This window comes from Gracilinanus agilis, chromosome 1, assembly GCF_016433145.1.
Source record: "Gracilinanus agilis isolate LMUSP501 chromosome 1, AgileGrace, whole genome shotgun sequence".
Lineage (NCBI taxonomy): Eukaryota > Metazoa > Chordata > Mammalia > Didelphimorphia > Didelphidae > Gracilinanus > Gracilinanus agilis.
The window spans coordinates 168,953,011-168,966,073 of record NC_058130.1 but is presented as its reverse complement, the minus strand read 5'-3'; the positions used below and the strand labels follow the sequence as shown (position 1 = coordinate 168,966,073).

Sequence of the window (13,063 nt, the reverse complement as noted above, 5' to 3'; positions counted from 1 at the left end):
ACATAGTCTAGGAATCCTCATTCCTTGTCATTTATTTGTTCTGAAGGTACTTTCTGAAGGCAGCTTTCCAAGCTTAGTGCTCTATCTCTTGGTGTCATTGTGGTATCTTACACACAAAAGGTATTGCTAGCTTATAGCATTTTCATTCCTGCTACAGAATGGGAGAGTGAGGCGAGCAGGGAGACCCTACCTTTGCTAGTGGTTATCTGGTTAAAGCAGATGCCGGAATTAGCCTTGACATGGAAAGATCATAGGTTTAGAGTTAGAGGGGACCATCTAATCCAAATCCTATATTCTATAGAAAAGAAGATTGAGTCACACGCAAATGAATGACTTTCTCATGGTCACACAGGTAGCAAGTGGCAAAGGTTGGATTTGAACCCAGGTCCTCTTTCCTTAAATCCAGTGCTGTTTTCATTGTAATACCAATGGAAGCCAAGATCTTGATATGTTTCTCCCCGGAAGCTGCCTTCCTTACTTTGGGATGCTTCTCATCCACTGTTTCATTTGGTGCTTATGGGACTGAATGTTTATTAAAATAAATTTTTAAAAAATTCTTACAAACCCTCACAAGCCCATCAATTAAAAAACAAACAAAGTTTATTCAAAAATAGAAATCTCATTTGGTCAGAATTTCCAGGCCACAGTTTTAAATAATTCACTTTAAAAGCAGCATCAGTCATAGACCAGGAACACCATTCTATGTTATGGAGGTTTCCAGGGTGCAGTATATTACATGGCCAGCTCAGCTATGAGGGAAGGATCTCTTTTTAACCCCAATGATACTCTTTTGAGAATGAGTGGGGTTCAGCCCTTTCTCAGGGCTAGCCTTCTTGTCTCAGTCTCTGCGGTCACGTACTTCAGTGCAATGATTCTTAGACCTTGTCACCTTGCCTTTATTTGCCAGACTCTTACAGAACACTTCCTTGCTTCTTGCCTTATAGAAATTTCATGATTGGAATGGACCTCATTGACTGCTCTGTCCAATTCATACCTGAAAAAGGACTCCCTCTCCAATGTACCCAAATGGTCATTGAGCATTTGCTGGAAGGTCTCTGCTGAGGGAGAACCCACAACCTCCCAAGGCAGCCTGCTTCACTTGGGAGTAGCTCTAATTGTGGAGGCTCCCCCTTATACCAAGGCTAAATTTGCCCCTTAGCAAAAATCCCCAGATATGTGGAAGCTCTGGTCCTGGATGCTTCTCTTGTTTCCTCAGCTATGAGAGAAATGAGGCATTTGTCAGAAGCAATGGGTTGAAGGACAACTCCTCTTGGGTAGCTGTAAGCCTTTAGTTGGGAGCCCTTGCCTGGGCCCTGGGCCCATTGGTACCAGTTCTTTGCAAAAATGAGTCTTCGTTAACATTTCAGAAAAATGTTCAATAGCATTTTTCTTGGGTGCAGGGGTTTTGTTCCTGGCTGTGTCTGCCAGACAGGTTCCAGGGGCAGAATTAAAACCTCAGGCCAAAAGCAGGGAGGCCTGGCCCTAATTGGAGGAGCAGTCCCCAGAGCACACACTGATCTAGTTGTCCATAGATAGTAACTCTGGCTCCTCCTTTCTTCTAGATACTAGCAGAAGGATAGGGACCTTCCAACCTTAGGGCTTTTCTGGGTCTTGAGTATCTTCAAGTTGGTTAGAAAAGGCCTTCTCAATACGTAGAGTATTATACTTAGGTGGTGGAGTCCCTGGTACGTGGCCCCCAGGGGCCTGTGGCAGCTGCAGAGCTGTATTGAAGGTAGGGAGGTCATCATCGAGGACACAGGTTGGGTTGTCACAGCCAGAGCGGCCTTCAGGGTTCTCAGAGGATGACTGGCCCTGGGTCTTCCTTTGGGCCCACCATTTTTTGGTCTTCTGCCAGCCACGCCGGGCAATGATAGAGAGAGAATCAATGAAGAAGACCTCAATAATCTCAATGACGCAGACCACTGAGCAACTCATCCATAGGCCCAGTTGACCACCAAAGTTGGACAGCAGTATCTCGATCTGCAAAAAAGTATTGAGTGGCATTCAATTAATCGATGAGCATTTATTAAGTATCTACTATATGCCAAGAAGTATCTTGGGGTGAAAGCTGGCCTCAGAGCCAAGAAGATGTGAGTTTAAGTCCTACCTCTGATAAAAAATGGTTGTGTGACCCTGGGAAAGTCACTTAACTTCTTAGTGCTCTAGGCAAATCTATTAAGACTGAGTTTGCCAAGAAGGGTGTTGTCCTGCACTGGTTGAAGGCCTTATCCTGAAGCTTTCTATATCAGTGAAATCATAGGTCATACATGGGCTAGGCATGGGGGACACAAGACAAAAACAAGAGACTCTCTACCTTCAAAGACTTTACATTCAATGGAGGACATGCAACACGTATACAGAAAAGTAAATGCAAATCGATTGAATTTGGGGAGAGGGCTAACAACTGGGGCAATCATATAAAGTCCCTAGAAAAAGGTAGCACTTGAAGTTAGCCAAAAAGGCACCTGGGGTTTCTAAATGAGGAAGGAGAATGAGGAGAGAGAATGTGCAGGGCAGTCTGGGCAAGGCTCTGAGGTAGGGGGATAGAAAATCATGAATGGCGAAAGATAGCATCCTAGGGAGTAGAAAAGGGATTTCTCTGTTCTAACCCAGAACCTGAGGCCCCAGGAACAGGCAAACCCATCAGGGGCTTCCTCATTGCTAAACTTGGAGCTACAGTCTGGCCCTGGAGTATCTGGGGTCCCTCTCATCTCAAACAAATAGGAGTGGGTGGTGTGTCAGTTCTATACTGACCAGCTATCAGGATATAGTTCACCAGACTTCTGAATGGCATTGGAAGAAAGCTATACAATGGAGCTCTATTTTTGCCCTTGACCACTTAGAGTTGTCTCCCTAACACATGGAGGGGCTGAGGACGTGGGAATACACCTGCCAGCTCAAGTATTCTTTTCCCAAAAGGCTATAGGCCTGGCCATTGGATGAGTCACCTGATTTCTCTTTGTAAAGATGGAAAACAAGAGGAATGGGGGATAAGAACCCCCCTCTCAGTGAGGAGGCTATTTCTTTATTCTGGCTTGTTTTATTTTTAGATTTTTTTATATTAATAAGCATATATTTTCTGGCCCTTCCTTATGTCCCCAGTTGAAAAAAATTAAAAAGGAAATTATTGTAATAAGAATTAATTTTGCTGTTAACAATAAAAATAAAAAACAACAACTAGCTTTTATGTAGTACTGAGACTTGTAAAGCACTTTACAAACATTATATCATTTGGTCCTCATAACAATCCTGGGAGGTAGGAACTATTATTAGCCCTCAGTGAGGTTTAATGATTAACTCGAGGGTTTCATAGCCAGAAAGTTTCTGAGGTGGGATTTGAACTCAGATCTTCCTGGTTCTACTTTGAGTGCTCTCTCCCTTGGGCCATGCCACCTTGCTCCTAAGCTTCTAATTCTGACTTGTAGGCTAGCACTGGGAGGGAAGCAAGAAACAGACTGGTCAAAGATCTCCATCTGGAAAGAAGGCCACAGGTGGCTGAGGCCTCGGACGCCTTTCCCATGTGATTGTGCCCTCCCATTGTTAAATGACCCCACCCTTAGCCCAAATGTGAAACCAGAGTATCCCCTCCTAACTGAATCAGGGCCTCTGTGTGGCTCTGTACTATCTAGCTTCCATCTCCCTGGTCCTTGACTCCGGGGAGCAGAGCCCACTTCTGGGAAAGCATCACTTACGCTGTTGGCAGGACTCTCTATGATGGATCTTTGGTTCAGATCCTTGTAGAAAATCAAGAGTTTGGCTAAGTCTGTCCTGGAAAGAAACAAACATAAAACCACCTGGAGTGAGCGTAAAGAAGGACATGATACAGCTAGGCAGTCAGACCGTGGTCCCTATTCCATCCTTATTAGAATCCCCACCCAACTGGGTGATGCCTGGGCTTCCTGTGGACCTCAGCTGTGAACCTGGGAATCATGATTAAGAGGACTCTTTAAAAAATAGGAGATGGGGGCAACTGGGTAGCTCAGTGGATTGAGAGCCAGGCCTAGAGACGGGAGGTCCTAGGTTCAAATCCGGCCTCAGACACTTCCCAGCTGTGTGACCCTGGGCAAGTCACTTGACCCCCATTGCCCACCCTTACCACTCTTCCACCTATAAGTCAATACACAGAAGTTAAGGGTTTTTTAAAAAAAAAAAATAGGAGATACTCCCTTGTCTCCTTTGCTATTTTTTTTCCTTTCAAAGCAGCCTTCCCCGTCTTGGAAAGATCCTCCTAGGGCCAGGACATAGGCATCTTAGCCTTTACAACTTGTTCTTAAAACAGAGGAAAGAGGAGTTTCCAAAAAGAAGGTGGGAACCATAGTGCTAGGGACAGGAGTTAAAAAGGGTAAATGGTATGGAAGGCGGGCTTCACCCTAGGAATGAAAGGAATTTTTGTTGGTTAGGAGTGAGTAGAGCAAGGAGGAAGAAAAAGGAACTAAGAAGGGAGAGAACTTACTTGTTTAATCTCTTGTTTTCTTTCTGGCCTTTATCCCATGTGAGAACATCCAACATCCACTTCTAAGGGAGAAAGAACAAATGTGCATGAACATTCATGGAGAGATTTATCTACTGAGGATGTATCCTCAGTGATGTATCCCTTTCACCTGGCAGAACTTGGCTTTTACTGGTAGGTGTTGTAAGATAAATTAATAAGATGTTTAAGATTAGTTAGCTGGGAGGCTTAGCAAGCAGGGCTGGAGAATTCTAAATGGAATGGGGAAGCAGGAAGTGTTGCTTCTCTCTCTGAGATGGACTCCATGGTGGCTGGGGACAAGTTGTAACTGACCCCTTGGGAGACCTGAGAGGAAGTAGAGTTTGCACCCTGATATCCTCGTATCCAGAAGGAGGAAAGTCATCTGCCTGTGGGAGATTTTGGATGAGACTATAAAACCTAACCTGGGTGGCTGGTCATCTCAGGCTGGTTTAGCTCCCTGACTTACCCAACTGAAGGAGTACTGGCTAAAGACCTGGGAAAGCTGTATCATCGCTGGATTTTGATAGGACTCAGCAGCGAGGATCCCACTTTCATTCCTGACCTCCACTGTGCCCTGCCCTGCTATAGTTTCTAGCTTAGTGTAGATAAAACCATTCCCTGACCCTGAGGCTTGCCCATAAACTGGTAGATTAGGACCCCTTTTTCCTCCCTTTAAACTATAGTTCATTGAATTAAACCCTGTTTTTAAAACCTATTGTCAGTCTACTCACTTGTAGTAGCCAGACTCTCTGGCTAGGTGGATCTGTGTTGGCAGTTGGGCCTCCTACTGCCAAACCCATTCTAAATTGTATTTCTCCAATTTGTTAATCCCAGTCTATTGTCTTGTCTCTTACTTACTCTTCCTCAGAACCCAGATAATATTTAATTTAACTCCCGGTTTTCCCCCCATAAGACAGGGAAGTAAAGGAAAGGGATGGAGCTCTCCCTCCCCATGACTGGTCCAGGACTTATAAAGGTTGCCTCTGGAATGAGACAGAGATTTTTGGACATCGTCAGGGTGGGAATTGATTTTGCTTTACTGTGTTTATTTGCTACAAGAGTTTTTAAAAATTCTTTTCTTTTAAATTGAGTAGGGGAGAAAGGGAGGAGATAGAATTCCAAAAAAGAAAATGAGAAAAGAACTGAAGAAAGGCCAGAAGGAGTCACAGACAAGCAGGATAGCTTTGAAAGTTACAGGTTGGAATTATTATATACTTTAAAAGAAACATGCTACATAAATTCAGTTTCACATACAATCCTTCTTTCTGTACCAATCATATATGTACATATTCAAATATATACCTACATATGGAAATAATCATTTTAAAATTTGGAATAAATTTTTTTTAAAAGAAAGGCTGCCTTTTTTCAGGGAAGGGAGGGAAAGGATGGCTTTTTGCTTCCCCTATCTGTATGATTTTCTCTCCTGGATCACAGGTAACCTATAGGGCAGTGAGGCCTCAAGGTTTTTCTACATTGGTATCCAAGGCAGGAAACTTACCTCTGAAATGTCAGATGGCCATTGTGCCAGACTGGTGGTCAAAGACCATTCCTTAAAGCTATGGAGAAAAGGAGACAAGGTGAGTTTTATAGTTGAACCAGGTCCAATGGGTCTCTACTTCACCTACTTGAAGCAACACTTACTTGCAAGGTTCCCGACAGATGGCCTGGCAGCCCAGCTCTTCTTGGACAAATGCCTGATGTAGCTTATAGTAGCAATACACTGTGGAGGCAAGAATATAAGGTGAGGGTCAGGAGATACTCCAGAAGTCCCCTGCCAGCCCCTGGTTCTGCTCATTTACTATACTTTGGTCCTCTTTGCCTCCACAACCATATAGACTTAATTTCAGAGATCTTCTAATCCAGCCCCTTCATTTTACAGATAAGGAAAATGAGAGAGATCCAGAAGGATGAAGAAATTTTATCCAAAGTCACATCAGTAGTGAGTGACAGGGTTGGGATTTGAACCTACGTTCTCAAACTTCAAATCCAGCACTCACTCCACTGAACTTCATTGTTTCTGTGTGATGTCTATTATGTCAAAATCTAGAGGAATGGCCAGAGGGGAAGCACCTTGTACACAAGAAAGGACACCTTCCATTCCACTGGCTTTGACTAGCCATCCACCTCATCCCATCCTCTGCCTCTAATCCCTTATCCACCACTGTCATTTATTTCAGAGAGTAATCTAAAGGTGTAGATAGGGAAAAAGGTTCAGTTTAGGAGCTAGAAGGGACATTTAAAGGTCAGCTAGTCCATCTCCCTGATTTTGCACATCAGGACACTGGGGCCCAGAGAAATAAAGTGAGTGGGCACAGCTTGGGAGTGGCTGATGTAGAGCTAGACTCCAGCCTTCCAGACTCTTGAACTAGCTCTTTTCACACTGCAGAGTGGAGAAATGACTTTCTGCTGGGATGTTATAGAAGAGATTCCTGAACTGGACAGTCTCAGTTTCCTCATCTGGAAAATAAAGGAGTCGGGGGCAGCTGTGTAGCTCAGTGGATTGAGATGGGAGGTCCTAGGTTCAAATCTGGCCTCAGACACTTCCCAGCTGTGTGACCCTGGGCAAGTCACTTGACCCCCATTGCCTACCCTTACCACTCTTCCACCTAGGAGCCAATACACAGTATTGACTCCCAAGACTGAAGATAAGGGTTTAAAAAAAAGAAAGAAAAAGAAAGGAGTTGAGCTAAGTGACTTCTAAGGCTACTTCTGGCTCAGAACTGAAGATCTTTAAGGTTCCTTCCAATGTTAAGACTCCCTGATTCTTATTTCACATCATTCTAATTTCTAGGAAATAAATGCTTCTTGTTTATCAGATCTCTCTCCACTTTAAAATTTAAAGTCCTTCCTGAAAATGTATCATTTCTACTTGATCTTTAAATCCAGAAACTCTCCTTCATAGTCAAATTCAAATGACATCTTGCCACTATGCTCCTCCCCACCCCCAAAAGGATTTAAATGGCAAAAGTCTCTGGTCCCCTGGTTATGGCTGACAACTCACTCCAGTTTGGGTGTTTCTGGTAATTGCAGTACGAGACATTTTTTGGCGCGGGCTGACTATACTGGGCACATTGGCACTTCTCCGACATGTGTCGCTGGAAACAGGAATGAAGACATATCTGAAAGAAGAGAAGCTGATGACTCCTTCCCATCCCTTCTTCCATGGCCTCAGTTCTAGGCAACTCTCCATCTTGGAGGTGGCCTTGACTGAGGTTGCTTGCCAGTCTCCTTTCCCTTATGAAGAGATTTTTCACAGACACTGTAGGGAATCTTGGATGTTATCTGCCAGAATCTAGGCAACAGGGTTCATTTCTAGGAAAAGAAGCTTTCCTTTCTTAACATAATGTTCCAGGAAAAACTTTATCAATTAAGATCCAGTCACAGATGACATGGAGGAAAAACTGGTATTAGCCAGTAGCAATGTACTCAAGGTCTTGCTGGTGATTAGATAATATCAGGGATTACTATCACCATTTTTGAGCCTCTGACCCCTATTTCCACCCCACCCACAACCAACTGGCTATAAGGTGGAATTTCCCCAGGCAGGATATGACCTTGACTCCTGGGTAAGGTCATCGCCCCACTGGGTGCTCACACTTCTTGGGAGATGGAGATTCCAGGCCTGCCCACCCAAGCCTAGTACCTGGAGAGAATAGGTCGCATTGTAGATACTCTCTACAGGGACATCACTGCCATCCTTTGTGCACTGGCTATACGGCTCGCTCAGCTTGAAGGATTCTGTCTGAAACCCCAAAAGAACAAACTGACATGAAATTCAATTCGTCCTGTAGTACAGTTTCCGTCCTAGCCCCAGAGAAGCAGTGACTTAAGTGGTTAACCAAAGTGAAGAGGGTAGGTTTCGTGGGACACAATGGAAAGTCAGCATTTGGAGTCAGAGGCTCTGTGTTCAAATCTCAGCTCCATGTTTTATGTGATCTTGGGTAAATCATATTTTCTCTGGGCCTGAGTTTCATCATCTGTGAAATGGGGGTGGTGGTAGTTATAGGCCCATTTTAACTCTAAACCTATGAAAAATGGGAATGGAATAATGAGAAATAACTTTTCCTGATCATCTGTAGGCCCTCAAAGGCCCTATCCAACCAAGGTCTTTCTCTAGTGTATCACTCTCTCGATTATAAAACTCTCTGAGGGGCAGAGAATATGCTTTGTTTATTTTTGTTGCTCTTCCAAGTGGCTGGCATAGGCTTTAAAGTAAGTCTTTAAATAAATGTTTGTTTGAATAAATGGAATTGAATTGAATTAATCTCTCTTCAATAACCACACCTATGGAAAACCAGCTTGTCTAACCACAAGATGACAGTCTTCTTAGCAGGGTGACCTACTTGTCAAGCACTCAGAAGGAAGTAAGTCATCAGCCTCTGGAGCCTTGGATTTACCAAGTGAATCCTGTAGTGATAACTATAAATGTCACAGTGGGCTAGAAGTAAGGTGGCTAAATTGAAGCCATTTCAGACCTCAGCCCATTTAAATTACTGAGTGCTGGGATTTCTTTCTGTTTTCTCTCTGGGGGCTCAGAGAGATCTCTAAGAGAGGTTTTATGAAGTCTGCTCCTTCAGACTGCTGTTTTTGGGAGGAGTCTGAGACCTTGAGTGATTTCATCGAGTGCCATGGAGAGCTTGGCTGCCTTGGCTTAGGAGAGTAGGGTCTCCATTGTAAAAGAACCAGATTGAGTTTCCTAGCTTTGGCTCAGGGGTCAGTTTTATTGCCTCTCAGGCAATTATTTTTAGTAGCACCCCTTAAATGATGGTAGTGAGGGAGGGATGTATGTCTGTACCACAGGGAAAGGACTTTGGATCCATTGGGCAACTATTCCCTTGTCTTATTCTGGGCGCCATTTTGTGCTCAGCCTATAGATATAGCCCTTGGATATGAGCCCACCTTGGAAGTCATCATAAGTTTCTCCAGGCTTCTCCAGGCAGAGGTATCCAAGAACACCATTCTTTTACATGATAGAGGCACCTCTGAGCCAGTTAGTTATTCTTGGAGCATTAGACAGTATCTCTGGGTTTCATGGAAAAGTTGTGCTCACCTATCAGGTTGATAAACCTGAGTCAAGCTTCATTCAGAGTGTGCTGGTTGGAGCTGCCCAAGTATTGGTCTGGCTTTGAGAACTTGGCAGCCAAGCTGTCTCGTTCTGGACAATCTATTTTGAATTATTTTTCATTTCTTGGCTATCTGATCAACAAAACAGCCTTGGATTTTGAAGAGATAGTTATCAGACCTTAAGATTCCAGGGCTGCTTGGGTCACGTTTCCTAGCTGGGCAGGAAGCTCACACTAGGTATGTGGTGATCGTTTAGGAGGGGGAAAATGGTTCTTTGGGCCCAGAAGCCCCAACTTGTCAAGCAGTTAAAATCACCCAGACAACCACTCACATGGTTAAGATGCTTGGATGGCCTAAAAAGAACTTCAGAAATTGGATTCCCACATGTTTCACTACTGTCTTCTGCCCTGGCACCTCAGGCTTAAATCACCCTGAATGGGGAGGGGAGAGGTAGTTCCTCTCCATTCACTGTACCCTTTTATCTAACACAGTGAGGGGTTTGGTTTCTCTGAGGTGGCAGAAAGAATTCCCTGGCCATGCTTGCATGTGTAGAAGGAGCCAGAATGCCCTGAACTCAATCAGCCCTTATAGGATTATAGAGCTACTGCTGGAAGGGGCCTCAGGGGACATCAATAGTCTAACCCAGTGATGGGCAAACTAGGTGGCCACCAAACAAACAGATGTGGCCCCCTGAAATGTTCTATCTGGCCACATGACATTATTCCTAATGTGACGAATACAATGAGCAGGATACAATACAATGAAACTCCGAAAGAGTTGCCTTAGAAACAGAATGACAGATGAGCATTTCCTTTCCTTTGGCCCCTCTTTAAAAAGTTTGCCCATCACTGGTCTAACCCCTTTGTTTTATGGATGAGGAAACTGAAAGTCAACAGGCTGTAAATGCTAGAAGTGCGTTTATGTAGGGCTCCCCTTGATAAGTTATAGAGTAGGCTTTTGTGGGCAACCGAGAGAAGCAGAACTCTACTTTGACAATAAGACCCAGTATCCTCTATTACATTGGAGATAACCAATTTGAAGAAGAAAAGTCCAGAGTATAAAGACTGCCCAGAGGCAGCCTGAGTGGTATATGTGGTATAGGTGGTATAGGTGGTTTATACAAGCAGAATAAATGAGGAGCCAACCCTGGCAGAATCAGAAGCTCATAAGAAGAGAAACTCCAAGAGAATGGCAGACAATTGGAAGGCTCCAGGCTGGGAGATAGTCAGCTACGGAAACCCAGTCATGTCTTGATCCTGGATCTCATGACTGGATCCATTCTTTGAGATCAGCCTGGGGTCCCATAGAGCAATAGCAGCCTCTGCCTCAACCAGACTGCTTCTGGGAAGCTTCCATATGGCCAATCGGTAAGTCTGAGTACTTACCTGCCAATCATTTCAGTATTTCAGTGCCTAAAACAATTTAGCCTAATGATTATCATGCTGACCCTTTCTATGGAGTTCTTGACCTGGGTTTATGATCTTGCTTGATGAAGTCTGTTCCCTCCAGCTGCTGTTTTGGGAGGAGTCTGGGATGTTGGTTTAGGAGAGCAGGGTCTCCATTGTAAGGAACCAGATTGAGTTTCCTAGCTTTGGGTCGGGGTTAGTATTATTGTCTCTCAGCCACGGTAGCGGTGGGAAGGATGTATGTCTATACTGCAAGGAAAAGACTTTGGGCCCCTTGAGCAACTATTCCTTTGCCTGATTCTGGGTGCCATCTTGTATGTGACTGAGCTCAGCCTAAAAAGCCTGTGGGCATGAGCCCACCTTGAAAGTCCTCATAAATTTCTCCAGGCTTCTTCAGGCAGAAGTGTCCAAGCACATCATACTTTTAGCTAATAGAGGCATCACTAAAATATTTTGATAACTATATTTCAATAAAATTGGTTTCCTTTGTAATTATATGTATTGTTTTATGCATTTAAAAATATTATTTTGAGAAAGGGTCCAAAGGCTTCACCCACTGACAAAGGGCTCCATGACCCCAAAATGACTAAGGTCTCCTGGTCTAGGGAAAGTTGACTTTCCAAGAGTTGCTTAATGGAAGGGTCAGTCTTGTTTCATGTCCCTTCCTATTCCTCCCAGTCCCTGGTAACTGACTAGGCACTGTAAGTTCAAGGAATACAAAGAAAGACAAAGGATGTCTGTTCTCAAGGAGCTCACAGGCTAAAGGAGGAGACAACATGAAAACAACTATGTACAAACAAGTTAGATATGAGATAAATTGGAGACAACCAATGAAGGAAAGGCATTAAACTAGCATTAAGGGGGACTGGGAAATACTTCTTATTGAAGGTGGGATTTTAGCTGAAAATTGAAGGAAGCAAGGAGGCAGAGATGAGAAGGAAGGGAATTCTAGGAATAGAGGACAGCAAGGAAGCCAGTGTCACTCGGGAGAGAGAGGGGTATAAAGTATAAGAAGTCTGGAAAGAAAATAAAGGCAAAGGTTGCGAATGGCTATGAAAGCCAAGAAAAGGATTTTAGATTTGTTCCTGGAAGTAACAACAGGGAGCCATTGGAGTTTATTAATTGGAGGTGGTGGTGACATGGTCAGAAATGTACTTTAGGAAGATCAGTTTGACAGCTGAATGGAAGATGGATTGGCATGAGGAGACACAGAGAGACCAACCAACAGGCTATTGAAATAGCCAAGTGTTAGGTGATGAGGACCAGCATTAGGTGTACTATTAGAGAAGAGAAAGGGGCATATATGTAAGAGATGTTATAAAAGTAAAACTGACAGGACTTGAAAACAGATTGGATGTGAGGGTGAGAGAGCATGAAGAGTCAAGGATGACACCCATGTTTCACAGCTAGGGGACTTGGAGGGATACCGATTGTCTAGAAAATAATAATAAAAATAGGAGGTTGTGTGTTTGTAGATAATGATATGGCTTTGGGCATGCTGAATTTAACATGCTCATGGGACATCTAATTTGAGATGTCCAATATAAATCTCTTAGTGTATTTCCTCATTTGTACAATGAGGGAGTTAGAAAAGATGATTATTTCTTCCTCCTTCTAATTCTCCTTCCTCTTATTCTTCATTCTGCTTCCTCTTCTCCTTCTTTAAAGCTCTTATTTTCTGTCATAGAACCAATACTAAGTATTGGTTTCAAGGCAGAAGAGTGGCAGGGCTAGACAACTGGAATTAAGTGACTTGTCCAGGGTTACATAGCTAGGAAGTGTCTGAGGCCAGATTTGAAGCCAGGACCTGGCTCTATCCACGGAGTCAACTAGCTGCCCCTAGACTAGATGACTTCTAAGAGATGAGAGACTTGAACCCAGGAGAGAGATTAGGACTAGATACATACATTCTTAGAATCATCTACTTGAAGTTGACAATCGACTTCACAGGAACTGAGATCACTAAGTGAAATAGTATGAGGAGAGGAGAAAAGATGGCCCAGAACAGAGTTTTGGGAGAATGAATGTGGTCAGACCAAGCAGGAGAATCAAGAGAGAGCAAACTCTCTCTCTCTCTCTCTCTCTCTCTCTCTCTCTCTCTCTCTCTCTCTCTCTCTCT

At 43.7% G+C, this 13,063-nt stretch overlaps 1 protein-coding gene across 1 annotated transcript in view; it reads right to left on the bottom strand.

Annotated features, from left to right (window-relative positions):
- Window positions 1-578: 578 nt before the first annotated feature.
- SCNN1G (sodium channel epithelial 1 subunit gamma) overlaps window positions 579-13,063 on the bottom strand; it is a 26,038-nt gene continuing 13,553 nt past the window's right edge. Inside the window, exons 6-12 of the mRNA XM_044657295.1 lie at window positions 8,118-8,216; window positions 7,476-7,593; window positions 6,116-6,194; window positions 5,973-6,030; window positions 4,454-4,515; window positions 3,693-3,768; window positions 579-1,980 (exon numbers count right to left, since the gene is read on the bottom strand). Of these exons, the coding sequence (XP_044513230.1) occupies window positions 1,594-1,980; window positions 3,693-3,768; window positions 4,454-4,515; window positions 5,973-6,030; window positions 6,116-6,194; window positions 7,476-7,593; window positions 8,118-8,216 (879 nt within the window). The 3' untranslated portion in view covers window positions 579-1,593. The remainder of the gene's footprint in view (window positions 1,981-3,692; window positions 3,769-4,453; window positions 4,516-5,972; window positions 6,031-6,115; window positions 6,195-7,475; window positions 7,594-8,117; window positions 8,217-13,063) is intronic.